Source organism: Salmo trutta, chromosome 28, assembly GCF_901001165.1.
Source record: "Salmo trutta chromosome 28, fSalTru1.1, whole genome shotgun sequence".
In the NCBI taxonomy this organism is placed as follows: Eukaryota; Metazoa; Chordata; class Actinopteri; order Salmoniformes; family Salmonidae; genus Salmo; species Salmo trutta.
The window spans coordinates 34,279,886-34,307,718 of record NC_042984.1 but is presented as its reverse complement, the minus strand read 5'-3'; the positions used below and the strand labels follow the sequence as shown (position 1 = coordinate 34,307,718).

The 27,833-nt window shown below is 45.7% G+C and overlaps 1 protein-coding gene across 6 annotated transcripts in view; it reads left to right on the top strand.

Moving 5' to 3' along the window:
* Positions 1-27,833, top strand: part of LOC115166082 (agrin) — a 270,497-nt gene that overhangs the window by 125,071 nt on the left and 117,593 nt on the right. For 4 of the 6 annotated variants that reach the window (XM_029719750.1, XM_029719747.1, XM_029719746.1 and 1 more), the window contains one exon: positions 6,326-6,364. In XM_029719750.1, the coding sequence (XP_029575610.1) occupies positions 6,326-6,364 (39 nt within the window). Of the gene's footprint in view, positions 1-160; positions 2,375-6,325; positions 6,365-27,833 lie in introns of those variants that run through there. The other 2 variants (XM_029719749.1, XM_029719751.1) reach the window with 2 other exon arrangements.

Genomic DNA, 27,833 nt, shown 5'->3' with positions numbered 1-27,833 from the left:
CCCCAACATGACCCAAGTATTCCCAAAAGCTTTTATTTTCCCTTGTCTTCCCCCCTCCCCCTCCCCCTCTTGCTCCCCCTCCCCTCTTTGTTAGAGACAGCTCCTCTCTCTCATTCCCCCTCTCCTCTCCTGTCTGCACTGTCTTTTCCTTGGGGTTGAGGCAGGCAGGGAGAAGTGCTGCTCTGGAGAGTGACGGTGCTCGGGAGACAACACGCTCAGCCGCTGTTGTAAAACGCAAGAGGTGGACTAAGTGTCAGGCGCCACCGCTCGCCTGTTCTTCCTCTTTCCTCTCTCACTCTATCGCTCTGCTGCTCTGCTCTGGCTGTCTCTATCTGCAGCTCGCTGGCTGGCTACTCTCTCTCTACCTCTCTCTCTACCTCTCTCTCTCTCTCTCGTTGACTAGGGCTTGGCTGGCTGAGCAGCAGAGTGAATTAACACAGTGGACTACCTGCTGCCTGGGGATTGTGTGCGCTGTGAATACTCCGTGAATACGCAAAGCTCCAAGTTGTTGTTTTGGCTGCCAGTGAATGGGCCTGTCCCTCGGAGGAGCAACTCGAAGGAGATCATCCGCAGCCAAGCCCAGGACAAGCAACCGGGAGTAGCCTCTGGAGCAGGAACAGACAGAAGGAGTGGATTCTTGAGGAAAAGGAGAAAAAAAGAGGGAGACTGAGCCAGAGAGAGAGTGAAATGAGCAACTGAGCAGCTTCTACTCTCAATGAAGAAGGAGTGAATAAGCGACTGCTTTTTTGAAAAGGAGAAAACCAACTTGACACTCTCGGACAGAGGGCGGTTACAAGACCCCCCTTGCGATTTGTTTTTGCATGAATATGCCATCAGGGGTGGACAACACGAGGAAAGAAAGAGAAAAAGTATTCAGGGCTTGTTGTTAATTTCTCATCTGGCACAGACTTTTCCCCTCTTTCTTTCCTTCTCTCTCCATTTCTTTTGTGGGTTTTCTTTAGTCTGTGTGTCGGCTGAGGTTTGTCGCTTCTCTGTATAGCCGGACTCAGGCGGAACAGAGCTGAGGAGAAGACAACTCATGTTGAGGTACAGAGCTGGGGGCGTAAATTGTTCCCCTCTCCAACTTTCCGCCCCTCTCTACTTCTTCTGACCTGTTTTCTCCAGACTCCAAGGGTGGCCCCCACATGCGAGTGGCGAGGGGGAAGGGGGCCACAGTGTTTTGAACCGAGGAAGTGGGTGGTGAAAAAAAGAACCCCCTTCACGCTCCTAAGAGCATATGGTTAATCGAGTGGTGGCCAGCTGCTTACTAGCCCCCCTGCTAAATACGCTAACGCTAGATACAAGTGCGCAGCGACGGGGGAAGCTTCGTGCTCCGTGCTCGGAGAAGACAGTCGCATTGCCGTGTTGCTGTTGCCTTTATCTCGGTCCTGACTAGAGCTATAAGGAACAATAAGCCGGCGGGCAGCCAAGTGAAAACAAAGAGCCGGTTGTTGTTGTTTTCCTTGGAGCATTTTGTAAGGAAAAGAAAAGGAGGCTAATGAATGTCTTCAGAGCGCCAGAGCTGCCGGAGCTCTAGCCCCAAGCTCCCAGTTTATCAGCCACAGGAGGCTGAAGAAAGATGCTCCCCCGCCAAATCACCAGCAGCTACTCTTGACGAATGCTGTGGTAGTGTGGCGGAACCTGGCTTGTGTTGTGAGGGCTCCTGGGGGAATAAGGAGACCAGTGCTGCAAAGAGATCAAGGAGGCTTCTTACTATAATTACTGTTGAGTTACTGTGGAACTTCGGCACCTTTTGAACTAGCACGTACACACACACACACACACACACACACACACACACACACACACACACACACACATTTACACTTCATATTGTACATATACTCACTCCACATACGTACACACCAATCTGTTGTCATCCCCTTTCCAGTACTTGGATTAAAATGGAGGTAGCGTGGACAGCTGGGGGCCTATAGCAGTGCAGGCCCACACCCTTCTGTCCTCTTCCAACCAATGGATGTTATTACTGTCCAAAATGAGTTGCCTGGAAACCATTGAAAGCTCCTCGACGCATCATTCTGAAAGCAACTGCGACTCCCTCCCCACGGCGGAACACAGCTGGATTCAGGGCTGAATCTACCAGCCATTACCCAGCCTATCATTCTCTCCTCCCTCGTTTCTTCGGGTTCTTCTTCTCCCACCCCGTTACCCGTACCTTCCCACCGGGAGGACGGACTCTGGAAGTGGAGTATGACCAGCTGCCATTACCCCACGCCGCCCCCGGAGCGGGACCGGATGTACCAACACAAGGTGTCCCTGGTGGTGCGATACTTTATGATCCCCTGTAACATATGTCTCATCCTGCTGGCCACCTCCACGCTGGGCTTTGCCGTGCTGCTCTTCCTCAACAACTGTACGTCCACCAATAGTACTACCACACACATACACACGCACCCCATATACAACGTACGCCCTCTGTCACCCTGTAGCCATGTGTGTTTGTGTCATGGTCAGTAGTATGAAGGCTTTATATGTGAGAGCATTTGTTTGCCAGATGTGTATGTATAAGAGAAGAGTATGCATGCATTGCTTTTGGTACAAGAAAAGTTATGGATTGGGAGGATTTCGTTTAGTTTACATAGACTATTAAACACCTTACAGTCTCTCAGGTCTTTTAATCTGCTGAGAAAAGATATGAAAGACTGGTCCACTTGACCTCTGGCGGTGCTATCTGAAAGGCTGGGGCTGGATGAAGTGGAGGGATATCTCAGACGTTAAAAGTCAGCTTTCCCTCGATGCACAGTCCCTGCTTCCTTCTTTTGAGTCCTTTATCTCCCCCAAAGCCTTGGCATTTACTTTGAACTGTGGGATAAAGTAGCCAGATTAAATGCCTTTGGACGATAGAAAAAGCTCTTGGCATGGAAAGTGTCCCCACTTTGAGCGGTTATCGGCCTGAATAGAAAATGCCATGATGGTGCATAAGCTTCTGTCTGTGCGTCGCCTGGTGGCTCGCTGGTAGATGAGCAGCAACATTACCATTAGGCAACACGAGAGTGACCTTTTGGAGAGCGAGCGCGACGCAGCGACTTGCCATTTCACAAGTGTGTTTGGGGGTGACGTATTGTCTGTAAGTTGTACATTAGGGACTAACTGTCTCTCGCTTCAAAGTTGTACATAACTGGTTTATGTCTTGCCTGAATGACACAGTTTTCAGTAGTTCAAAGCTTTATATCAATGAATGTCAATTGGTTCTTCGCGATGGGAATAGGAACACGCCAGTATCACTGGAGTCCCGATTGAGTCCTGACACCCACATAGGTGTGCCACCACAGTAACATCAGTATGTGTTCGATATCACTGCTTTATTCAGTGTCACGTATTTCTTAGCACTGGAGTCCCGTGTCAGATGAGTTGCCTGTGCGGAAGGTTCAAGCCTAATCAACACTCCATTTTTTCACTTTGAAGGTGTTTAAAACTGTCTGGAGTATAATCATCATTGCACCCACGTGAATTAGCATTAAGGAGACTAAATAGGAGTGATGGCAGAAAAATCGATACAGTTACATATTGGAATAATATTTTTGACAATATATCTCTAGTCGGTTGCACGTGCACCAAAACTCCTTTTAAAGCTGGTTCTCCATGTTCTTTTTAAATGGTGAGCCAACATGTTTTCAGCACTTTTATTTCCATGACTGATGGAAATAAAAGTGCTTATGGGTCTCTCTCGTCCCTCTGCAGTAGACATATAGTGAGCAGTATGTTTGGAACATCGAATTGCAATAAAATCGCAGTATCGAATCCCAATACATATAGAATCTTGAGAGTATGGTGACGATATCGTATCGTATTGTATCAAGCTGTGAACTCTGCGTGGAAATGACAATATACACTTTAAGTAGAATACGGGCATCAAAGCATCCCTGTGAATGTCCCTTTTTTAAATGTCTGTATGCCTCTCTGTGCCTCTGCCTGTCTGTCTGTCTGTCTGCCGTCTGTTTAAGGCTTCATTCCGAGCCATGCTAGCCCGCCACGAAGCTATTATCAGCCTGAGGATTTTCAATCACGTACGAGACACGTCCCGGGGGCTAAGGATGCCACTGCATTAGATCTTGAATAAAATAACCAAAATGCACCACTTTAGAATTCTGAAAATGCCTCCCCTCCCCGCTATCTCTCTCTCCCCCTCTCTTTTCTCTCTCTGTCTCATCGACGGGGGCGTTCCAAAGTGAAGTTCATTTATAACCCCTCCGTGTTACTGAATCAATTTAATCCAGACATATTCCATTAGATTTAAATACAAACTCAGTGAGAGCACTCCATCTCCACCTCACAAGCTAGAGAGAGAAAGAGAGCGAGAGGCTGGAGAGGGAGAAGTGAACGGAGCACCATTAACATGGAAAGCTCTTGCTGTGTGGACGGAAAACTGGTTTGGAGAGGAGCTGGAGCGAGAGAAAGGAGAGGACACAGACCTCGGGTCAGAGCGAAGCGTGGCCACACACAGCTTGTCCTCTTCACACTGTGGCCCGGTTCCTGGAACTCTGTGGGGGAGTGATTCACCTAGTAGAGAGGAGGAACATGCACACACTCACACCACACACTGATGCACATAGACAAACTCCAACACACCCTAATACACAAACATGCACATCAGAGCAGAGCCTTATCGATCTGCTCTAGATTTAGCGGGAATCAGTTCTGGATGCTTCAATCACATGCATACACATACAAAGGTTTGTGTTGTATAGGGACAGCAGACGGCGATGGGAAAGGAAGATATGGTAGTAGAGACCTTATCTCCTCCTCTCATTATGACCGAGATGGAGACATTTAGATTTTGCAAACATTTAGGAGATTCTGTTGATTTGCTGTCATGTGCTCCAAGACACCATATGGCAAATACTGCAGTGTGTTTGCGTTTTAGGAAAGGGGAGCAGATGTGTGTGTGTGTGTGTGTGTGTGTGTGTGTGTGTATATATACATGTTTATCTACATGTGTGTGTCTGTGCTATTGTTGTGCCATGTTGTTTTTGAAGTCCCCGGGATTGAAATCTGTTACTGTCATGATTGCCTCGGAAACCAGTTCAACAGACACTTCATTATTCACCATCGCAAACACAGCCTCCCTCCCTCCCTCCCTCCCTTTCTCTCTGGCTCCCTCAAGCCCAGCTGTTGACAAGCAATTGTAAGTGAGCCTAAATTTAAAATCTGCACTGGCAACCGTTAACTGTGATGCCGTCGTCAGGTAGCGAGCGATGCCGGAGACGCCTCACGCCTTCGAGCGAGGACGGCCGGGAAGGTGAGAAGCTCCGGCGGAAAATGTGTTAGCTGGGTAATTGATGTGATTTTATCTTGCTCATTATCCCGGGTATGCCTACACAGGGGAAAGGTGTGGCGGGCTGGCCTGATGCGAGCACAGGCTGCTCAGTGGTTTGGAAAGGCGAGTTGGGAGTGCAGATGGTAAAGGTCGCTGTCACTGAACACTGGGGGTCTTAGATGCTTTGGTATGGTCAGGTGATGTAAGAGCATTTACGGCACTGGCAGATTCAAGCGCATGGTAATCTACTTACACTGGTTGGTGATGCTTCACGCATCGGTTTAAAGTAGACCACTTTGTTGCTGTTCCAGTCATTGTGTGTAAAGTGAAAGCTCATTATTTTCTATAACAGTGCCCCATCGCGCCCAAACCCCCATTAACTTTACCCTTCATTAGAGGTGTGTGTATGTATGTATGCGTATGCATGTCTGTGCTCTAGAAATGCCCTCTTTGTATGTTCCCATAGGACACCAGTGATAGAGGAATGTAGTTGTGCCATCATCTACCATGGTACCATCGTAACAGTACATAACCCATGCACTACTGCAGCAGGGTCATGATGTCATATCTATGGGTGAAGGGAAGAAACATGAGACATGGGGGTGGGATGGGATCAGTTATTTTTGCTCTGTAGTCCTCTTCAAGGGATATTTCATTCGCTTAGGCTTATTTGAGGTATAAAAAAAGTCCATGAAAGTGGTAGCTAAGATAATAATGAAACACAAAATACCAATTATCGGATGCTTTCAGAGTTGTCAGGTGTGGATTGCGAATTGAATGGACCATTAAAATTCTAAATATCCATCAACAATTGTACGACTATTATGAAAATCTATTCATTCTGATGAGCTGGCTCTATTGAGCCTCTTCATCCCTCAGATACTCTATTAGAACCTGTTTGATATGCCCAAGCCAGAGGAGAATCTTCTTCTCTGCTTTTTGCTGGAGCAACTCAATTACTGGGGTTCACCCCATGGGAAAGTCCTTGAATCTCGCCTTAACTAAAAACCCATTTCTAACTCACTCTCTCTCTTTTATCTCCTCCAGACAAACCTGTTCACTTCACGCCGGCCCAGCCTCCTGACGGTAAGTCCTCTGTGAATTCTCACTCTACCCTACCTTCACCGATTGACTACATAGTTTTGGCTCCCCTACAAATAATTACCTCAGAGCTGCTCTCTGTCTTCTTCACCTCTCTGAGTCCTGATGCTTTTAGTTTGCATCACCACCTCTACCTTTCCCCCATAAGGCCATTGATAAAGGGGCGGTCTGTGATGACTTGATTGATTGGTAGGAGTTTAAGCCCAGTTACAGCTGTGCAGTAGCTTCTACCAGACTACAGCATCTCCAGCCTCATGATTCAGTAATACTAGTAGTCTTCCCTCCTTCCCCATTCAAAACGTCACTCCTCACACCCCCTAGATGTAGGCCAAGGATACACGGAGGCTCCAGTTTTTCCACTATGCCCAGCCTTGTTATCCACCATGCTTTCCGGGCCTAATTCCACAGATGGCTATCTCTGTACTCTGTGCAGGGCTATTGTTTCAGTTGTTTGGCGGGCGAGCGACGAGAGTCATTAATTAAACAGCAACAATTTATTGGCAAATGGCGGATCTCCACACTCTTTAATTGGAAGGAAACAGCTGGTTTCTGGCTCGGTCATGAATATTTATGATGGCAGCAAACACATGAAGCACTGTTTGGTAGCCTCCAGATTTCTGACAGACAGACAGACAGACAGACAGACAGACAGACAGACAGACAGACAGACAGACAGACAGACAGACAGACAGACAGACAGACAGACAGACAGACAGACAGACAGACAGACAGTTGAGGTGGACTCCTGGTAGCGCTGGGAGGTGTAGCCTTATCCTCACAGTGTGGGGGGGCTACCAAGCCAAAGGTTGGCCGTGTAAGAAAAACAACAGGCAGAATGCTGATAATGATCTGAGCCCCTATCTACTGAAGCTGTGAACAAAAGGCACCTCTGGGGGCTCAACGACTCTGTCCGATAATTGCTCAATCACTCTCTTCATAGGTCAGCACATTTGCAAAAGCTGTTTTTGAGAAAGGGCGCTGTTGTGTTCAAATGTATCAATTTAGAGCGGCTTTAGACGATGAATATGATGGCCTCGCCGAGTCACGACAATGGCTTTTGTCAATGCGAAGTGGGTGTCCGTGGTCTGCACCTGCCGAGTAATTGAGCTTGATTGGAGCATTTCTCAACTTCACCTCACCTAAACACCTGGGGAGAGGAGAGAGACATCTCTGGTTTTATTTTTCAACTCCTTTAATCAAAGTGAGGTGCTCCAAAGGTCCAATCACACGGCATCACGATCCGCCGCAGATATTTGTTTACTGTTTAATGACATGAGATTGCTTCAATAAATGATTTGCGCTCTCGACGAGTGGAGATTCTCCGTTTTTTTGTTGTTGTTGTTGAAATAAATAGTGTCACCGAGCCAAGTCCAGTACGTGTCGGTGAGAAACTGAGTCAGCGAGGCAATACAGTACATCTCTCCATTTTCCCTCCAAAAATGGTGGCTTTTATCGATCGCAGAATTTCCCATGTAAGTTTTGGCTTGTCTGAAGGACGTTTGTTTCTGCACTAGTCAAGCGTTTAAGAGGCTCTGCTGCTGGCCCATAATTACATTTCCAATAGTCCTGTAGGCTCTCAGTCAGCAGAACAGGATTGTTTTTTGATCCAAACATAGAAGAGCAGCAGTAGACATCTGCGGTCTCCGGTTAGCCCTGAGGGACAATGTTTCTGCGGATCATAAAGTTGCTGGTGAGATTAGTGGGCCAATTAGAGATGGCCCAAATACACTAGCCCCTATCCTACGACTAGCTGAATGTTGTGCCGTGGGGACATGGTGGTAGCCTACCAAGGCTCTTGTACAGCGCCTCCATTAGTCAAATCTGTTCTACAGAGGAGGGCTATTCTACTGAACTTGTCCTCAGTTCCAAGGACACACTTCCACATACTTAATTAATCAAAATCAGAGAGATATACTAAAGAATCTGCAGACTTTTAAAATATCCTCTTAGTCTCTGAACTTGTTTTTGGGCAGATGATTTATTCTTGTTAGCGAGAAGAGATGGAGAGAAGTGTTTTTTTGGGGGGGTGATCAGAACTAGAAAGCCTGTAGGGAGACACTGATGATCTGCTGTCTTTGCAGCACGAGTCGAGAGCACTTGCACAGTATTTGTGGCGCGCACCACCTACAATTAGACGGCAGATTCCACCCAATAAATGAGTGCTAATCACCAGCCGAAAAGTGACAAAGTCACAAAGCACCCTCTAATTAGTCTCTCTGCTGCGGCTTAAAGTGCCAGTCTCTACACTCAGTCCACAGTCATTATTGCCTGTCATCTCCAGACAATAATAAGACCGTTGTGACAGCAATTTACCCAGCAACAGAGAGCAAAGTCTCAGTCCGCTGTTCAAGGTAGAACCACACGGGTTGGACTTTGGTGAGGGGTCAGTTCTATTGCATTGAGCTAGCAGCCTTTTGCTAGCTAAGGTTGTCAGTTTAATGTTAATGATGAGAGCAATTTGCATATTGTATACACACACTTCTCTGGTTCTCTGCCTCTGGTCATTGCAATATTTACATATTAAGCATAATGTAAGTTTCCTCTTTCACAGTCCGATTGCTATAATGGCTATTATATGGTATTGATCTTAACTGGAAGCACAGTGCAGATGCAAAGTTTGGTAACAAGAGGACAGTTTGTGCCGTTATTGTGAAATTTAGCATCTGAACTGTTCTTCAAGTAAATGTGTTTTTGTAAAATGTTATGTGGAAATTGTTCAAATTCGGCCTTGTGCATAGAGTTGTATGGTTTGTTTAACTTTGCAAAAATCGGAGTCTAAGCATCATTCTGTTACCGTGGAATTGCCCTTTTCTATGTGATAGTGTGTGTATCAATCCCGAGGAGCCAGTGTGACTCCAACAGGTAGAGAACCAGTTGGTTCGGTCCTGGAATTCGTTTTGACACTCCTGTCAGTCAGAGTCAATTGTACTCTCAAGTTAAGTGATAACTAACAGGTGAGTGAGAGAGCTTTACTCACAGCCGTAGGTGAACAGACATGGTTAAATATGGGCTAAATTGGGCCACGAAGACAAAAACAAGGATCCAAATGGGAAACCTGAGCTACCTCCAGTCGGGTTTGTCTCCGTGGTAGCTAGCTGTCTCCCACACCTCCTCCCCTGGCTGTAATGAATACACTGGCTGTGAATCCTTCAATCTGGCGTTTGTCACAGAAAGTGTCCCCCGGAGGATACTCCGTACCAGCAGACATAATAGATGTTTGAATTGAAAAGTGATTTGATCTAGGACTGGGAGGGTTTCTGCGACGAACGGGAAAGTGCTTGTGGGCTTACTTACACTCTTCCCAGAACACTTCTTCCTCTTAAAGGATGTGCCAAAACTTTCTCTGCAGCAGCTTTCAAAGACTCTCCTCCCCACACTCTCCACAAACTCTACACAACAAACTCTACACAGCAAAAATAACTGATCCCATCCCACCCCCATGTCTGTTTTACCTTTCCAATGAGTTAGTTAATTGCTTTCTCCCATAGATATGACATCATGACCCTGCTGCAGTAGTGCATGGGTTATGTACTGTTATGATGTAATGGTACCATGGTAGATGATAAGATGAGGGCACAGCTACATTCATCCAAACTGGCTGTAATTTATTCAGTCGACGCTTTCCCTATGTTCTTTACAGTACGCCTCACTCAGAAAGAGAGGCAGAATTCATTATGACTAGTCGCTTATCTTAATTAAATCAAAAATCTACCTAATCTTTTTTTGGGGGGGGCTGGGGCTGAGGATAGGCTCATATCAAGATATCAAAGGTACCAGGACTGTAAACGCTCCTCTCTCTCATGAATTGGCATTTTGCTCTGTGAGAAACGAGATTGGCCTGTCATTCCTAGCCCTCGACGAGAAGCAGCAGTGCAGGCTAGCTCTAGTCTCGTGTTTTTTGCCTTGACATTATCAGGGCAAAGTGTGTTGCCCTCCAAAAGTATACAGACGGATCTAAACCCAAAACTGCACTCTGTACCTCTCTCCCCCGGAAAGTATGCCTCTCTTCTGTACTTTTGTGGAGTCAGCAGATGCTTGCGTAAGCATCTCGCCGTACACACGCAGAGCTCGACGGGATGCGGCAACCAGGAGAAACAAATTGGGTGCATTTTTACATTCCGCCTGTCTGCACTCGTCAGACTGTCTGACAAGGCTCCCATACAGCCTCAATGAGGAGAGGTGTGATGCGCTGCCGAGTATTGATCTGTGCGCGGAGAAAGGAGAGCCAGGAAAATATGTGGGTCAAAAGGAACACACGTAGACTGGCAGGGATTGACCGCTGAGTTGATTTGTTCCTGATTCCTTGGCCAGAGTAATTGTTAATGCTGACGGCTGGGGCGATTTGACATGCCCAGAGATATCAGCCCACTCAAGCTTGCCTTGCCCTTGCGAAACCACCATGAACAGTCAGTGTATGGAGGTGTTGTAGCATGTCAGATAGTGGGCAGATTAACTCTTGACAATGATGGGGTTGGATCTCTGGACAGCTAGGCTAACCCTGATATCCCTATCATAGCTGAAGTTATTATCCACAATAGAAATGTCCAAAAGAACAGCAGTAGGCTATGCTTCTCAGGTGTCTCTTGACCTATCGTACAGTTCATATGGCACAAAATGTACCCATTCCCAATCAGATTGGTGATGGAAGATTTTACGACTGTCCACTCTATGTACTACTTATTCGTAGTTATGTAGGACTATTATTGTACTGGTTAAGGCCCCTTCATAATTGGAACTATACTGAACAAAAATCTAAACGCAACATGCAACAATTTCAAAGATTTTACTGAGTTACAGTTCATATAAAGAAAATCAGTCAATTGAAATAAATTCATTAGGCCCTGATCTATGGATTTCACATCACTGGTGCAGCCATGTGTGGGCCTTGGAGTATAGGCCCACCCACTTGGCAGTCAGGCCCACTCACTGGGGAGCCAGGCCCAGCCAATCAGAATGAGTTTTTCAGCGCAAAAGAGCTTTATTACAGACAGAAATACTCCTCAGCAGCCCTCCCCCCACCCCAACACCCCCCGTCAGATGATCCCACAAGTGGAGAAGCCGGATGTGGAGGTCCTGGGCTGGCGTGGTTACACGTGGTCTGCGGTTGTGAGGCCTGTTGGACATTCTCTAAAATTACATTGGAGGTGGCTTATGACAGAGAAATTAACATTCAATTCTCTGGCAACAGCCCTGGTAGACATTCCTGCAATCAGCATGCCGATTGTACGCTCCGTCAAAACTTGAGACATCTGTGGCATTGTGTTGTGTAACAAAACTGCACATTTTAAAGTGGCTTTTTATTGTCCCCAGCACAAGGTGCACATGTGTAATGATCATGCTGTTTAAATCAGCTTCTTCATATGTCAGTCCTGTCAGGTAGATGGATTATCTTGGCAAAGGAGAAATGCTCTCTAAAAGGGATGGAAAACGTGAGAGAAATAAGCTTTTTGTGCGTATGGAACGTTTCTGCGATTTTTTAATTTTTTTTATTGAAGCATAGGACCAACACTTTACATGTTGCGTTTATATTTTTGTTCAATGTATATCTGCGAGCATTCTGTAGAGTCTTGATAAATTAGGCTTTTCATCTTTAGGAACACTCTAAATCCATGGCAGATAAGACATCTCTCTTCTAGTGTTGTTATTTCTCATAACTATGACCTTGCAAAGAAAAGAGGGATGTGATAAATCGACTGCATGCTGTCTTTGAAATAGGAGGATACATTGGTGAGAAATTTAGATACGGGATGAATTTCTTCTAGCTAATTAATGAATTGGCCATTCAAGGGAGCCGATTTTACTCCCAATAATCTAATAGTAGACCGATGGATTGTGGCACGCGCGGGTTCGACGTCCCCATCATCGTCCTATATTCCTTGCAATTAGTGCGTGAAACGGTTCATATTTCTATAAATGACTCTTATGTTCTTTGCGTTTGGTTCAGAGAGAGGCTGTTCTGTCCCATTGAATCGGCATGTCGTTCATTTACACTCATTAACTCAGTGAATTATTCAATGAATTAATTTAGTGACTCATTGTTAGACTTAAGCTGGGGTGGGAAGTGATGGACAGGTTTTACTATCGTTTAATTGTGACTCGTTATGTGAGGAAATAGACATGGCTTACCGCTTTCGCCATTTACTTTTTAACAAGTAGTAAATATATCGCGTTACAAAATGACAGTCTTCCCCAGTCAATGTTTTCTTTATAGAAAATTGTACCTAATGAAGCATTTTACATCGCATCTGTTCCAAGTGTATCCGCTCTTCGGACGAGTGCGTAGACTTTTTATTACATGCGAATAAGTGCATTTGTATTGGATAAGTTTGCCTTTTATTGTGATCAGTTGGGAGTTTAAAGGCTTGTCATCCTTAGACTTTTCACCTCTGTCTAACCTGAAGAGTGCTGTGTTTACTTTGATATTTACCACACCAGTAAAAGATGGACGCACACACACATTTCTCAGTCAGAGGGCCTCGCACCAGTGTGTGTTTGTGTGTGTGAGAGAGAGGGAGACAGACCAGTGCACTGCTACACTAAGGCCAAACAGCCTGGCAGTTGTATTCAAATGGTCTCTCAGAGGAGCCTGAAGCAGTACATGGATGATGGAGAGTGTGAGGCAGCCAGACTCCAGGAAACCATAAATCTCTCCCCTAATCCCAAAATGCAGACTGCCCATCCTAGTCTGAGTAGTAACCCAGAGACCCACACTCACACACACTAAGGAAAGAGATTGTTTACCAAGCAAAGCCAGCCTGTGGCATCTTCTTCTGTGGTTACTGTATGTCAAGTTTATATATGAGTAGAGGTGTGTGTGTGTGTGTGTATACATTGCAACTGACGAACATACATCACACACAAACACCATTTGTGGTCAATACATCTAATTTGTATAGTCAACCCAACCCGCTTCCTCCTTTCATTGGCTTGTTTGATATATGTTCCCCGCACCACTGCACACAGTTACAACATGCAAGGCTCTCAGCCAACGTGCCACTGACACCCTTTACACCGGCCGGCTCTGTGACACTGGAGACACCCGCAGTCCCACATAGGCCTACACACTGTCCCTCTGGGGGATTCTGATGTATAAGTTTCAGCTGCCTGTATGTCTTCTCTACTTTCACTATGGGGAAAAAACGAAACTGATTCCCTTTCAAATAGCTTGTGCGTGGAACATATTGCATGCCGATACTACTGCGTCTGCCTTGGTTTTAATGAGTTTTAAGGCGCTAGAAGGCTTCCTATCACAAGGAAGGAAACGAGAGACATGGGGAAAGAGAGGAAATAAGAGAGCAGGAGAATAGGAGGAGAGAAAATAAGAGCGCAAAGATGTTTTGAGGGACAGAGGAGATGATATGGTGGGTGGAGTGGGGGGGTTCTTTCTACTTTTCTTCACACCTGTTTTTTTTACGTACTTTTTTTCGCTCATTTTGTTTTTTCTTTTCTTTTAATGATATACCTTGTATTGTCTAATTGAAATGGAACAAATAGAGGCTGTTTTGTATGCGACTCCCGGAGAACCTCGCATCCAGATGCATAATGACAGCAGCGACTGTCGGTGTCAGTGGGAGAGTGCAGAGAGGAGCAGCTGGAAAAAGGTGGAGAGTTCGAAGGGAGATTTTTTTTGGGGGGGGTGTTGTAGGTAGTTATAGAGTTTGTGTACGAGAGTGTTTACAATTGACGGGTGAGAGTGGGCAGCTGTTGTGAAGATGGCCTCTAGGTGTTTGTGTGAGTGCGCGCGCGTGACTGTGTTAGGGATAGGGGTTTGAAATAATTTCACTCTTAAAATACTATCATTCATTTTAGGCGGATATTCTAAATACATGCATTTTTTTATAACGTTTTTTTTTTACCTGAGCAGTGCTGCGCGAGGAAGAGAGGTTGGCACTATATTGCTGCAGCTGCGGAGAGGCCGGTGTGTGATCAGATGGGAGCGAGCAGACGGAGAGGCGAGAGAGACGCAGCCAAGGCAGCTCGGCTACAGCCAAGACTGGCTAACTTGTAGCAGCCACAATATTATTTATTATCATCCCATACAACAGTGGCTTTCTTGACTGGAGTAACCTAGAAGCTAGCCAGCTATAGCAAGCTAGGCTAATTGATACCACATGCTGTGCTTTCTCCCCAACCCCATTCAGATAAAACAAGTCTCCTTCCCGCTTCTCAGCTTTTAATTCCGTCATTTTATTCCATGCGTTAGTGAACTGTCACTCCACTTGCTGCACATTGTGTATCAATTATTAATTGTATCATTACGTGTTTTCTTATTTTAATATTTTCTCTGCATTGTTGGGAACGGCCGTAGTCCACACCTGTGGTTTATGAACCATGTGACTAATAACGTTTGATTTGACATTGAGCCTTTGCTGCTTTGAATGGCCAACATTAACAACAAGCTACACACGTGAAGGCAACCGGTCTTTTCATGGGGGTCACGTCATATAAACGACATTGAAACGCACGTTTTATTAAGTTCATCACTTGAGATGTCATGGTATATCCTTGTATGTAACAATGTCACATGGATATTTACATTTCATTTTGAGAAAGCCTTTTCAGTATTAAAATAGGCCTATACTTTTTTTTTACTCACAAGTTTTTGAATACTAACGTGAGACATTCTAATAATCGTGCACATCCGCAGTCTGTGTCGAACCCCTCAGAGCTAGCAACATCCTAACAATGCCCTTTTGTCAGGTTCTCTGTCAGTATTGACCTACATTACCCCTAGTGAGCTGTAGCCACTGTCACGTGATGTCTTGGTATAAACTACATGTACAGTAAGAAAGACCACATACAGACACTCAGCACACATACAATGCTAATGTTTCATGTAAGTGTAAACTCATGTTGCAATAGACTATAAAACATCCAAATGTACAGAGGAAATCCTGAAGAACAAGGCCTCTTGTGTAAGGTGTCTCGTTACAGACGCACACACACACACACACTATACCACACATGTGCAGTTTAGTATATTAGCCATGAGAAATCCCTTGGTGTCTTGACAGGAGTGACCTCTTCCAGCTGTCTTTCTGAGCTCACTCAGCTATCTCCGAGCACGTCTCAACACACACACCACACACACACCCCTGACACCTCCCACGCACCGTGGAGTCACACTCTCACTGTGACGACCCACAAAGTGTTTGCGTGTGTGGGGAAAACGAGGAACCCTCTCTCTGGTGTTTGTGTGTGTCTTTCAAACACAGTGTTTGTATGAGTGTGTACCGTGTATGTTTGTAATCGTATTCGTTAATGTGTGTGTGTGTGTGTGTGTAGAATGCGAAGCAACGAACACGGGTTTAAGTCCCGTCAATTAGTCATGGCTGAACTCCCTGGCCCCCTGAGGTGCTCTGGGGAGGGCAGGACAAAACGGTGTGTCTGCAGGTCCTGAAATAACGAGCTCACCTGAGGAAGGACTCCAGGGCGCTGGTTGTGTGTGTGTGTGTGTGTGTGTGTGTTTAAAAGGGGGAGAGAGAGTGAGAGAAAAGTGAGATAAGAAATCAACAGTATTATATATTTACAGTGCATTCGGAAAGTATTCGGACCCCTTCACTTTTTCCACATTTTGTTACGCTACAGATGTATTCTAAAATGGGTTAAAAAAAAACATTTTTTTTCTCGATATTTTAGCAAATGTATTAAAAATAAAAAACAGAAATACTTTATTTACATATGTATTTAGACTCTTTGCTATGAGACTCGAAATTGAGTTCAGGTTTCATCCTGTTTCCATTGATCATCCCTGAGATGTTTCTACAGCTTGATTGTTGTCCACCTGTGGTAAATTCAATTGATTGGACATGATTTGGAAAGGCACACACCTGTCTATATAAGGTCCCACATTTGACAGTGCAAAAAAAAAACGATTTAATCCATTTTAGAATAAGGCTGTAACGTAACAAAATGTGGAAAAAGTCAAGGCGTCTGAATACTTTCTAAATGCACTGTACATGATTGGAGACATAGTCATTGAGAAGCGGTAATATTTTCCTTTATTTCACTGAGGAGCTCCTTATCAAGCGATGGGCTCGGGATGTCTGACATCTTCAGTCATACTGGCTCTGTCAGTCAGTACCGTTTATGTCATGCTTCCGTATTCACTGTACTAGTGTGTCTGTATTCACATGCCGGTGACGGAGAATTGACCGAATTGAAATTCCCCCTCACTCGGCTGCTCCCTCCCTCTCCAAACCTTCCCTTTCATCATCACCTCCATCCTCCTCTCCTCTTCCCCTCCTGCCCTCTCTCATCATCCCCTATTCTCTGCCGTGGCCCTCAGGGCTTGTCTGCCCAGGGCAGGGCCTAAGATGAACCGCTTCTCCAGTGTGGAGGTCAAGGTAGCCAGATAGAGTTGTTGGGGGGAAATGGTTTGGACACTAGTGGTGGTACCTCTTCTTTACGGGAGAAAAAGGAGAAATAAAATCTTCCCTTGCTCCTCTTTTCTTTCTGTTTCTTTTCTTTTTGTTTCTGGTCCTCCCCTCTCTTCTCTAATTACATTGTCACCTCTCCCCTAATGGACATGACACATATGGCGGACGTCATTGTTTTAGCACTACTCATAGTTTTAAAACCCACAGGTTAAAATGTGCCAATAAATCAGCACAATCTACTTCTTCGTATTTTTTTATTGCCGCCGTCTCGGAGCTGGAATTGTGGTCATGTGTACTGTGGTAATGCCCGTACAAAAAAAAAGAGTAACGGGGTACAATACGAGTAACACTGTACAATACGGCGAACTTAGCAAACAAGGCATTTGTGGTAAGTACATGGGACCGACAATCTTTATGCATGTCTGCTATTGGAAAACAACTGAGAGCAATTAATTAGCCTAATCTCATATTGACTGTGGCTCTCAATATTATCAATGTGTTTAAATCGATTGGACAGGGGTATGGCCCGGCTGCAACACCTTGCTACTATTTCTTACCATTTCCTTTTTTTCTACATGTGACAGGATAGGGATGTCAAACTCGAACATCTCAATCAGGAATGTTTTGTCATTGTTTCTTCTCCTTCAGGCGCTTCATGCCTTTTCAGTTGTGTAATTGCTCCGCCATTCTGCAAATGCGTCTTCACGTGGTCGTCGACTGGTTAATTCCTGTCAGCGTTCGTGTGCCGTCTCAATCGTCTGCTCGCGTCGATTAACACCCGATTTCTTCATACGCTTGTCACATCCTGGTTGGACTCGCCTGAATTCCCACAATAGCAGGCCCAAGTCCATTAAGTTAACACTACTAATCTGTTATATTGTTATACAATATCTTCCTCTCAAACCCATTTCAATTCTCAAGCTGTTTCAAATGCCACGGAGGCTCCAGCAAAGCTCTGACGCAAATCCTTGTCTTTGAAAGCCCTAAGGTCAATTGCCACAAGAAAACAATAGCTAAAAGCAGGGGGCAAATGACATGCTGGTAAAGGCAAACGCGCGCAAACACACACACGAGCGTGTGCTCAAAAACAAACGCACACACGCACACACGCAGGCAGGCAGGCAGGCAGGCATAAGCATGTTATAGATAGAAAAACCATCAAAGACCATGAGAAGCTTTCCCACATCTATATGTAACTACCATAACACACCCATGTCACAAGGAGACAGCAAACATTCATAACTGTTTCTAGACCAGGGGTTATATAACGGGATATACACCAAATAATACTTAGGAAGCATTAAGCCCTGTATTCTGAAAACCTCGAGCCTCCTTTGTGGTTTTGTGGTTGGAAGTGTTTGTCTACTCGAACACTCTGTTATTAAAGTTTTAATGAGAGGAGAAGCCTGTAGGGACACCACACACTCACTCGCCGCCAGCCTCCTAACCCCATCTCGCTCTCCCACACACTCTCACACACACACACACACACACACACACACACACACACACACACACACACACACACACACACACACACACACACACACACACACACACATACACTTTCTCTATGTGTCTCTCTCGCATACACACACACTCTCTATGTGTCTCTCTCTCTCATATACACACACTCACTTTCTCTGTGTGTCTCTCTCTCACACACACACACACACACACACACACACACACATACACTTTCTCTATGTGTCTCTCTCGCATACACACACACTCTCTGTGTCTCTCTCTCACATACACACACACTTTCTCTGTGTCTCTCTCTCTCACACACACACACACACACACACACACACACACACACACACACACACACACACACACACGCTGCACAGGGTAATTAGCCTAATTCCCATAATGGCGGGGAGCATCAACTTAACGTAACACACTGAAACCACCGAAACACAATCTGCTTTAACTGTAACCCCCCTCACACTTTCCAGACTGAAAGCACGGTGGCCCGAAAAATGGGCCCGAAATGGCAGTAATGGACCTCAATTTCCCTCCATGTTGATTTGTTTGCTGTTTGTTTTGCACTGACACTATGGCCACTGAGGGAAGGACGGAGAGCGTGTAATGGGTTCTGCCTCAGACATGAGCATTAGACAAACAAATACACACCATACATGATGGTGTGTGTAGACTATATGTTCCCCACCTCCAGATGACTAGCTGCAACAACAGGAAGTGCCACCTTAGTAAGAACGCAGGTGTAACGTCATATGTCGCCCACATGGGACGATCTGTCACACCTGTATATTGACATGTACAGGCGGCTACGCGAAGAAAGCAAAATAAATAATAGAAAGAAAGAAGGTGCTACCTATGGACATTAGTTAGCCGTTCAGTTCTGAAAACCAGAAACAACAGGACTGAAAAATTAGAAGAAATCTCTTGAGCCAGGTTTTGGGATGAATAATTCTAGTGTTCTCTGTAATGGCTGCTTCCCTATGCACTGTTAAAGTAATGGTTGTGTTGATCAGACTATTTATAGGCAAAGCGGTGAAAGATGTATTATTGAAGCGGGCATGTGCGTGCGTGTGTATCCACTGGAAGAGCTCTTGGTGAAACGGTATGGAAGATGAAAGATAAAGGGAGAGTCAGAGAGAGAGAGAGAGGACAGGAATGCAGCGGAGGTGTGCAGGATGGGTCACTGGCTTTTGTTGTTGTGGAGAGAAACCCCCCCCCCCAGCCCTCCTATTGAATGTGAAGAGAGAAGAGAAGTCCAGCGGTCTCTGTACTAGTGGCTTATAATGACGGAGGCCAACACTTTGCGGGAGAAAGGGTCTAGCGAGGTCCTAGCTGGCAAGTGCTAACTTACGTTGACGTCAGTCGGCTATGTAAACACCATTTAATTCAATTTAATTAGCCCTTATGTGTGTCTTCTAGCTGTCTATATACTTGTCGTGAGAATTTCTGCCGCCCCTTTGCTGTTTTCACACTGCCTGTGTATTGTTTCTGACACACACACACACGCCCGTCCGCACACACACAGGGCAGACCACCGGGGTCCCGTCGCCCCATTCATTTTAATGACAGCCTAAGTGACGGGCTGGTGTGGCCGCGCATAGCGCCCTTGTCATTACGCACTGTGTTAAGTGTGCAGGCGGGTGGCCACCCAGCTATTAGGTGTTCCTTCACACGCTCACAAAAAACAGCCTGGGAACACAGGACTATTTATAACACTAGAGGCCTTAGCAATCATGTAATGTCTGGTTAGTAACACGGCCTAACGCAACCGTTCCATTGCAATCTATTAGCCGTTAGCAATGTAGCTGAATGACACCACTCTCATTGAAATGAATGAGAAGTCTTTCTTGATTAATTATAGTGTTGGCTACAATCACGTCGTAGTAAGGATTGGTCATTGAGAATAGAGTTGCGGAGGTGGTGCGATAATGGTGTTCCGTTCGGGTGGGAATTCGCATGCTCGCTGTAAAGCACATGCACACGGCTCCATATGTAGGCCGAGAGTTGAGGGTGACGCCAAACGTTTCCTCCCTCCATCCTAAACCGCTTCCCCCTCCTTCATTGGGTCCGTTACATGATATGTTGATATCTTCCATTACCACTGCCACCGCCCACTCTTTCCCAGCCAGCCAGTTTGAGGGCTCCATGAGACAAGCAGGACTAGCTGGGAAGCTGGGAGACCCCCCATCCCGACAACCTGTCTCCATGGCAACCTCCACCCCCAAAACCCACTCATCCAGTATTCATGGCGACATTTTCCCTCTCTGGACGTCAGGCCCTCGCTGACTCATGTGGAATAGTTTGACCCCTTGAATTGTACGTGTTAGCTGAGTGATGGCTGAGTGATGGCAGACGGCAGCCCAACCTACCTCGTAAAGTTTAATGAGTGTCAATGTGAAGGCACTTCATCTGTAGTGTGTACTCTATCTATATGGGGCAGGAGGTGAGAAATAGACCCAGAGTAGAAGGGAATGTTAGAGAGAGATGCGGAGGGATGGAGGGAGGAAAGAGGGAGGAGAGAGGGAGGAGAGAGAGGTGAGAGAGGCGGACAGAGAACGAGAGGGAGTGTATCAGAAAATGACAGACTGAAAGAGGGAGAGTGACTAAGAGAGAAATTATAGTGTGAAATAACGAGGGAAGAGCGAAGGAGGGGTGGAGGCGGAGAAGATGTTTCTGACCCACCCTGCTGTCGTGGTGAAGGCATGCATTATGGGTAGCGAGGCCCCGAGGGCACTCAAAAACTAGGACGTCAACTCGCTTGCTATATTTCCCACCTACCTATCAATCCTCTCTATTTCTCTCCCTTTCTCTCCTTCCCCCTCCCTCTCTTTTTCTGTCAATCAGTCTTGCCATACAGAATCTCCTTTCACTATAATGAACCTCAGCCATCTCCAATGCTAATCTTCCTATACGTAGAAGCCCTCTTACCATGTGAGTAGCATACGGATTACATTATATATGCGACTCAGCTAACGCACATGACGGAAAATCACTCCAACACAAAGTACTATTCCTCACTCTCTCCCCAGCCACCGCTTCCATTCATCAACAATAAAGTGATAAAATGTCACACTTAATGCAAATGGACTCCACGTCATCAGCGCATAGCCTATATACTCTCTTTGACATTCTCCATCTGTAGCGCATTAGTTAAGTTAGCGCCGCCGCTAGTCCACCGCTGTAAACGCCATTGGCAGCGGTTAGCGCTCGTCTGTCTAATTCTCCCTGACGATATCCCTGTTGATAAGTTAGCATAATATACTAGAGTAATCAGGCTTAGTTGCCTGTGATTTGGGCTAATGATCGTAGCGTGCCGAGGGGAGATGTGGGGGAGGAGGGAGAGGTGTGATATGTGGAGGGGCTTGTCAGTGAGTTCAGAGGAAGAGGGGGAGACGGAGAGAGAAGAGGGGTATTTTTTTTAAATGTTTTTTTTTGGGGGGGTGGGGTTTTTCCCATATCCCGTATTGAATCTCTCGCCTCACACCTGTCTGCTGAGTTGAGACCACACAGACACACAGGAGGGTGTCAGAAGGAAGACACTACACACACACACACACACACACACACACACACACACACACACACACACACACACACACACACACCCCACATAAACATACACACCAACATGCAGTGTTTGTATCCTGGGGAGGATGGTGGATCAGCGGTTGGTCTTTGGCTCTGTTCCAGTTAACTGAACATACCATTACACACACAAAGGTTCTGGGCGCCCAGTACTGTCTCTCTGCTACACTACAGGCTGTTGTGTTCCCCCATTGTGCAATATGTCAGAGTTGCAGCTGAGACTCTTAACACACACCAGTAGTCAGTGGAAACGTTCACGTTTGACTATCCTGTCTCGCCGCTGAGCAGCTAGCCGTGGAGGGGTGTGTGTAGGGGTAGGAGCCTGTGTGTGTTTGTGCTTGCGTATGTGCCTGTGCACACATACATTTGCAGTTGTGCGTGTCCCTGCATTTATGTGTGGGTGTGTGTGTGTGTGTGTTTACACACAATGTTGATCCTGTCAAGACCCTAGCGTCCACATCCTCCCATTGGCACTACACTGAAATCCTTCCTCTGTGTACACATGGACACACACACACACACACACACACTTTATGCTCACATACTAACACACAGTCCTTATCAACTGCTCATTCCAGGCCATTGCATAGCTGCTCCCTGCTTTATTTAAAGTGAAGCGCTTTGTTAGCACAGAAGGTAATGAGAAAGAGTATCTGTCTCTGTCTCTCTCTCTCCCTCTCTCTCTCTCTCTCTCTCTTTCCCTATCCCTCTCTCTCTCCATCTCCCTCTCTCTCCCTCCCTCTCTCTCCCTCTCACTCTCTCCATCTCACTCTCTCCATCTCACTCTCTCCATCTCACTCTCTCCATCTCACTCTCTCTCTTGCTCTCTCTTTCTCCCTCTCTCTTTCTCACTTTCTCTCTCTCACTCACTCTCTCTTTCTCTCGCTCTCTCATTCTCTCATTGCTGTCACTCAGAGGCATCTGCATGGAAACGCTGCCTGGGACCAGGGCACCCGCTAATTATGCTGTGGGCTGACATCTCTTCCGCTTGTCAAAGAGCAAAGCAAAATGTACGATAGTGCCTCTCCCGTGTTTGTATGTGTGTGCGTCACAGTGTGCGCGAGTGAATTCCACCTTCCAAGTAACATCATTATTGAATTATTGTGTGTGTGTTTGAGTTTGTTATCTAACTGACTTGAGAATGCTTTAAAAAAAGGGAAGTTCGTATTACATGGCTCTCGGTCGTTAACATGGGGTCTCTCTCTCTTTCTCTCTCTTTCTCTCTCTTTCTCTCTCTCTCTCTCTCTCTCTCTCTCTCTCTCTCTCTCTGTCTCTCTCTCTCGCTCTCTGTCTCTCTCTATCGCTCTCTGTCTCTCTCTCTTTCTGTCTCGTTCTCTCTCTCCCCTGCACTCTGTCCTCTCTCCTAGAAGGGGAAGGAAATGGCAAGTGCGTGTATGCGCGAGTGTGATTGTGTGTGTGAGCGTGTAAGTGTGTGTGTGTGGGGCTGCTCCATCTGTTCCCTACACTGTGGAAAAACCTGTCTGAGAGTGGGGGCACTCCCATTGGCAGCTTCTCCGGAGCCCTCTACCACCCCACCACGGCCCTGCTAGAGCCAAGGGAGAAAGACGGAAGGAGATGAGGGATTGACTGAGGAGGTGGATAGCGTGTGTGAATGAGAGCGAGAAAGGGAAGAGAAGAGGGATAAAAAGAGGGATAGGGGTTCTGTGTTTGTGACAGGAGGAGAGAGAGAGACATATAGAGACAGTCCCAAATCGCTCCTTACTCTTGCACTTTCTCCCTATCCCCTCGATGTTAGCATGTCCGAATGGTAGGGCTGACCCATTTAGTTGACTGTGCGATTGTTTGGTCGATAGACTGTGGATCGACCGAGATTTCTTTAGTCGAGCAGTTGCAATTATTGTTGGTTTTTTTTAATGGCGTACAAGTCAAATCAAATGTTATTGGTCGCATACACATATTTATCAGATGTTATGGCGTGTGTAGCAAAATGCTTGTGTTCCTAGCTCCAACAGTGCAGTCATATCTAACAATTCACAACAATACACACAAATCTAAAGTAAAAGAATAACTCTACCTACATGTATATATTACCTCAATTACTAACCTCAATCGACTAACTGGTGCCCCCACACATTGACACTGTACCGGTACCCCCTGTATATAGCCTCGTTATTGTTATTTTAATTATTTGTTACTTTTATTTCTTATTTATCTTTAGGTATTTTTCTTAAAACTGCATTGTTGGTTAAGGGCTTGTAAGTAAGCATTTCACAGTAAGGTCTAAACCTGTTGTATTCAGCGCATGTGACAAATAAAATTTGATTTGATTTCCTCAACTGGCAGCTTCATTAAATAGTACCTGCAAAACACCAGTCTCAACGTCAACAGTGAAGAGGCGACTCCGGGAAGCTGGCCTTCTAGGCAGAGTTGCAAAGAAAAAGCCATATCTCAGACTGGCCAATGAAAAGAAAAGATGGGCAAAAGAACACAGACAACACCTAAAAGGCCAGCATCCCGGAGTCGCCTCTTCACTGTTGACGTTGAGACTGGTGTCAAAAGATAGTCTAGTGTGAAGATAAGTAGAAACGGCTTCTCCAATAGAATTCCCCGATCACGCCTGTAGGCGACGTTGGCTAGCTAAGCTCATGCGCAGAAACATGTCATCGTATCTAACGGTCGTCTCTCGCCGAACTGACCACGTTCATGCCGTCAAATCAAAGGCAGTTCTTCACTATAAAGTTGTTTTGGACGAAAATGAAAATGTGTCAGTTTGTCAATTTCACGAGGTTGGAGTAATAACGTGTTCACCTACTTAAGACGTTGGCCCAAATCTAGGTTGTGTCTTTATAAGTCCAGAAAATAAACAACTAAGGAAGAAATGTTCACTTCTCTCATTGGCTTCTCAAACCCCAAACCCCGGCCTGGTCTGCTTGGTCTGCTTCGTAAGCTTTCCCGGAAGTCTCGCCATGTTGCTCCTCTGGGTTTAGAAACTCTGTGGTTGTTCCTTACTGATCTGCAAAACATCAAAGGGTCAAAGGAAGGGTTAGAGATGTGTCCCTGGGAGCTAGTATAGTGCTGTCCTAGCCGTGCTAGCTGGCAGTGTGGTATATGGTTTCAAGTGGCCAGCTGAGAAAGAGGAACAAAAATCAGCACTGATCACGGCCACAGTGACGCAACATACTTGCTCTTTCTTCAATTATATGCAAGGCTACAATGTTCATTTTCTTACTTCGAACAGATACAGTAACGCACACATACACACTCACTCACTCACACACACACACACACACACACACACACACACACACACAACTTGCCATGGCCAGCACTGTCTCCCTTTAATGATATCATTAGCCAAAGCCCATTCCACTCCCCAGCGCTACAGCCCTTCAGAGGGCCCTTCATTAGTGAACAGGACACAGAAGAGCAGAGGGTGTGTATGTATGTATATGTGTGTGTGTATTCATTCATGTGGCTGTGTGTGTGTGTATGTGCATGCGTTTGTGTGTGTGTGTGGATCTATGTAACCCCAGTGGATTGGATTAACCCAGTGGTGAGCTGGTGGACAGGAGATTGGTGTCATCAAGGCCATTCTCACTACACTGGGCCCTGCAGATTGAAATTCCACCTCACCCCCAGTCTCGCCCTTCCCCCAGTAGTCGAATGCTGTCCTCTCCTCTCACCACAGCATTGGTCTCCATTGGATTACATTCACGGTCTGACACACCCAACCTCCCAGGCCTCATATATTCTCCTAGAAGTGGTTGATATTCAATGATAATGCTTTATTACGCAAAGCTATACAGTATGGATCCTCAATGCTTCACTGTGCAGTGCTAATGCACTAATGCACTATATGCTATGCTTTATAGATTGTCATAGAAATGTTTTAATATGCGATGCTATATGGATTATCATGTAAATCATTTGATATGCAATGCCATATATGGATTATTATAGAAATACTTTAGTATGCTATGCAGATCCTCATAGTAATGGTTGAATATGCTATGCTAATGCTTTCATATGCAATTTCATATAGATCCTCAGAAATAATCTGATATGCAGTGATACTCATAGTAATGCTTTAATATGCAATGCTAGATATATCTTTAAAGAATTGGTTTGGTATCTAATGTGATGGCCATGTGTTCTTGTGTGGTGGCAGCAGTTCATTTTGGCTGTGGACGCCGTCTCCTTATAAAAGAAATATGTGAAAGATTTGGCTGGAATGTTCTCTAATTTGATAACCACGTCTGCCCATGCCAAAGAAATAGTTGGAAAACAAGAACACAAAATAAACGTGCGTGCGTGTGCTTGTTTGTTCCATGTTTGTATTTTATAGTACTGAATAGTGTCTGCGTGAGTGCGTTTAATTGTCACATGTTGTTGCAGTAAACCATTGTTTTTGTGCAGGTGCATGGCTAAATGTATGTATGGGTTATGTATTTCTCAGCACGTGCGTTTATATGTGCATCTCTCACTATTGTATTTACCTCCATGTGTTTGGTCATTCGTAGCAAACCACAGCACCGTGCATCGTTCAGAATGGGCTAAGCGCTCCTCAAAGAGGGCAAATTAAGACAAATTAAGAGAAGCGCTAACTAGGGCGAAGGTGAGGTGAGCACATATTATACACATTTCCCCCCGAATCCTCTTTTCCTCTGTCACTTTATCCTGGCAGGAAATATTACAAAGCCTCCATTGAGGCGTGGGAGCTATAATGAAAAGCACATAAGCGTGGAACAGTTCCTCTACTTTTGGGTTGATGGCAATTAATTTGCTCGCGGGCTAGCGGGCGTGATCGCTAACGTAGCCGTCGGTGCATGGTACACATCCTATAAATGGGAATATATGTCCCCCATCCAACATCCATCTGCTCTCCCACTTTCTGGAGTGTGCGACTGTGAGTCTTACGGCCCCATATTGCAGCTCGCTTTCCCTGGCTGAGAGGGAGAGAAGTTCAGGGTGATGGATAGGCAGCAGAGGCTTGCTTTGATTCTCTGAAAATAACACAATCATGTGCTACATTCAGCTCTCAGGGTTATTAAGAGAGGGAGAGAGAGAGATGGGAAAGAGATAGGGAAGAGAGGGAGGGAGAAAAAGAGAGGGGGCGGCTTGACATCGTTTGAAATACCGGACTCCTTCTGATGGGCCTTATTTGCCGCTTACTCCCTCTTTGTTGTGTCTCAGTGTATTTCTCAGTGTGTGTCTATGTGTATGCGTGTTAGTCCTCTTTGGTTTGTGGCAGCACGGGAGTGAACGAAGGAGGGGAGGAAGAGGGCTCGGTTGCATTTTACAATGACAGACTCTTTTTCTCTCACCACCTCAGCCGGCTGGGAGAAGAGCCAGGGAGAGAGAGAGAGGGAGAAAAATAGAAAATGAAGTGATTTGTGGAAGTATTGATCTCTGGGCCGCGGTTATCGATCAGAGCGTGGAGGGAGGGGAGGAGAGTGATGGAAAGCTTTGTCTGGAAGGGGAGCGGGCGGCGGAGGGAGACAGAGGGCTTTATAGGAGGTTCTTTATAGGAGGTTCTTTATAGGGCGCCAAATCAGGGCAATTTTATGGATCTGCTTTTTTCTATCTCATTACCAAGAATTCCTCTCCTTTCTGTTTCAGTGGTAAAAACTAACTAACTAAGTAACTAACTAAGTAAACGCCAAGGTTTAACAACACAAATACAATACAGGGTTTAGCATCTTCAAACCACCGTAGAATTAGCCTGGTGTGACCAGCCTGCTCGCATGATGGTTCTGTTTCACTTCTAACATAATGTTGAGTGTTGCAAGGCTACCTCAAAATTTCCCCTGAGTCTAAAAAACATCACTCTATCCTATTCTTGTCCAACAGTGATTAGGAAGAGCATGGAGAAACATATGGAGGACACTACTCCTTTGCACCAGATAGGGCTCCAGAATACTGGCTCTGAACGAGTACACACACACACACACACACACACACACACACACACACACACACACACACACACACACACACACACACACACACACACACACACACACACACACACTCAATATCCT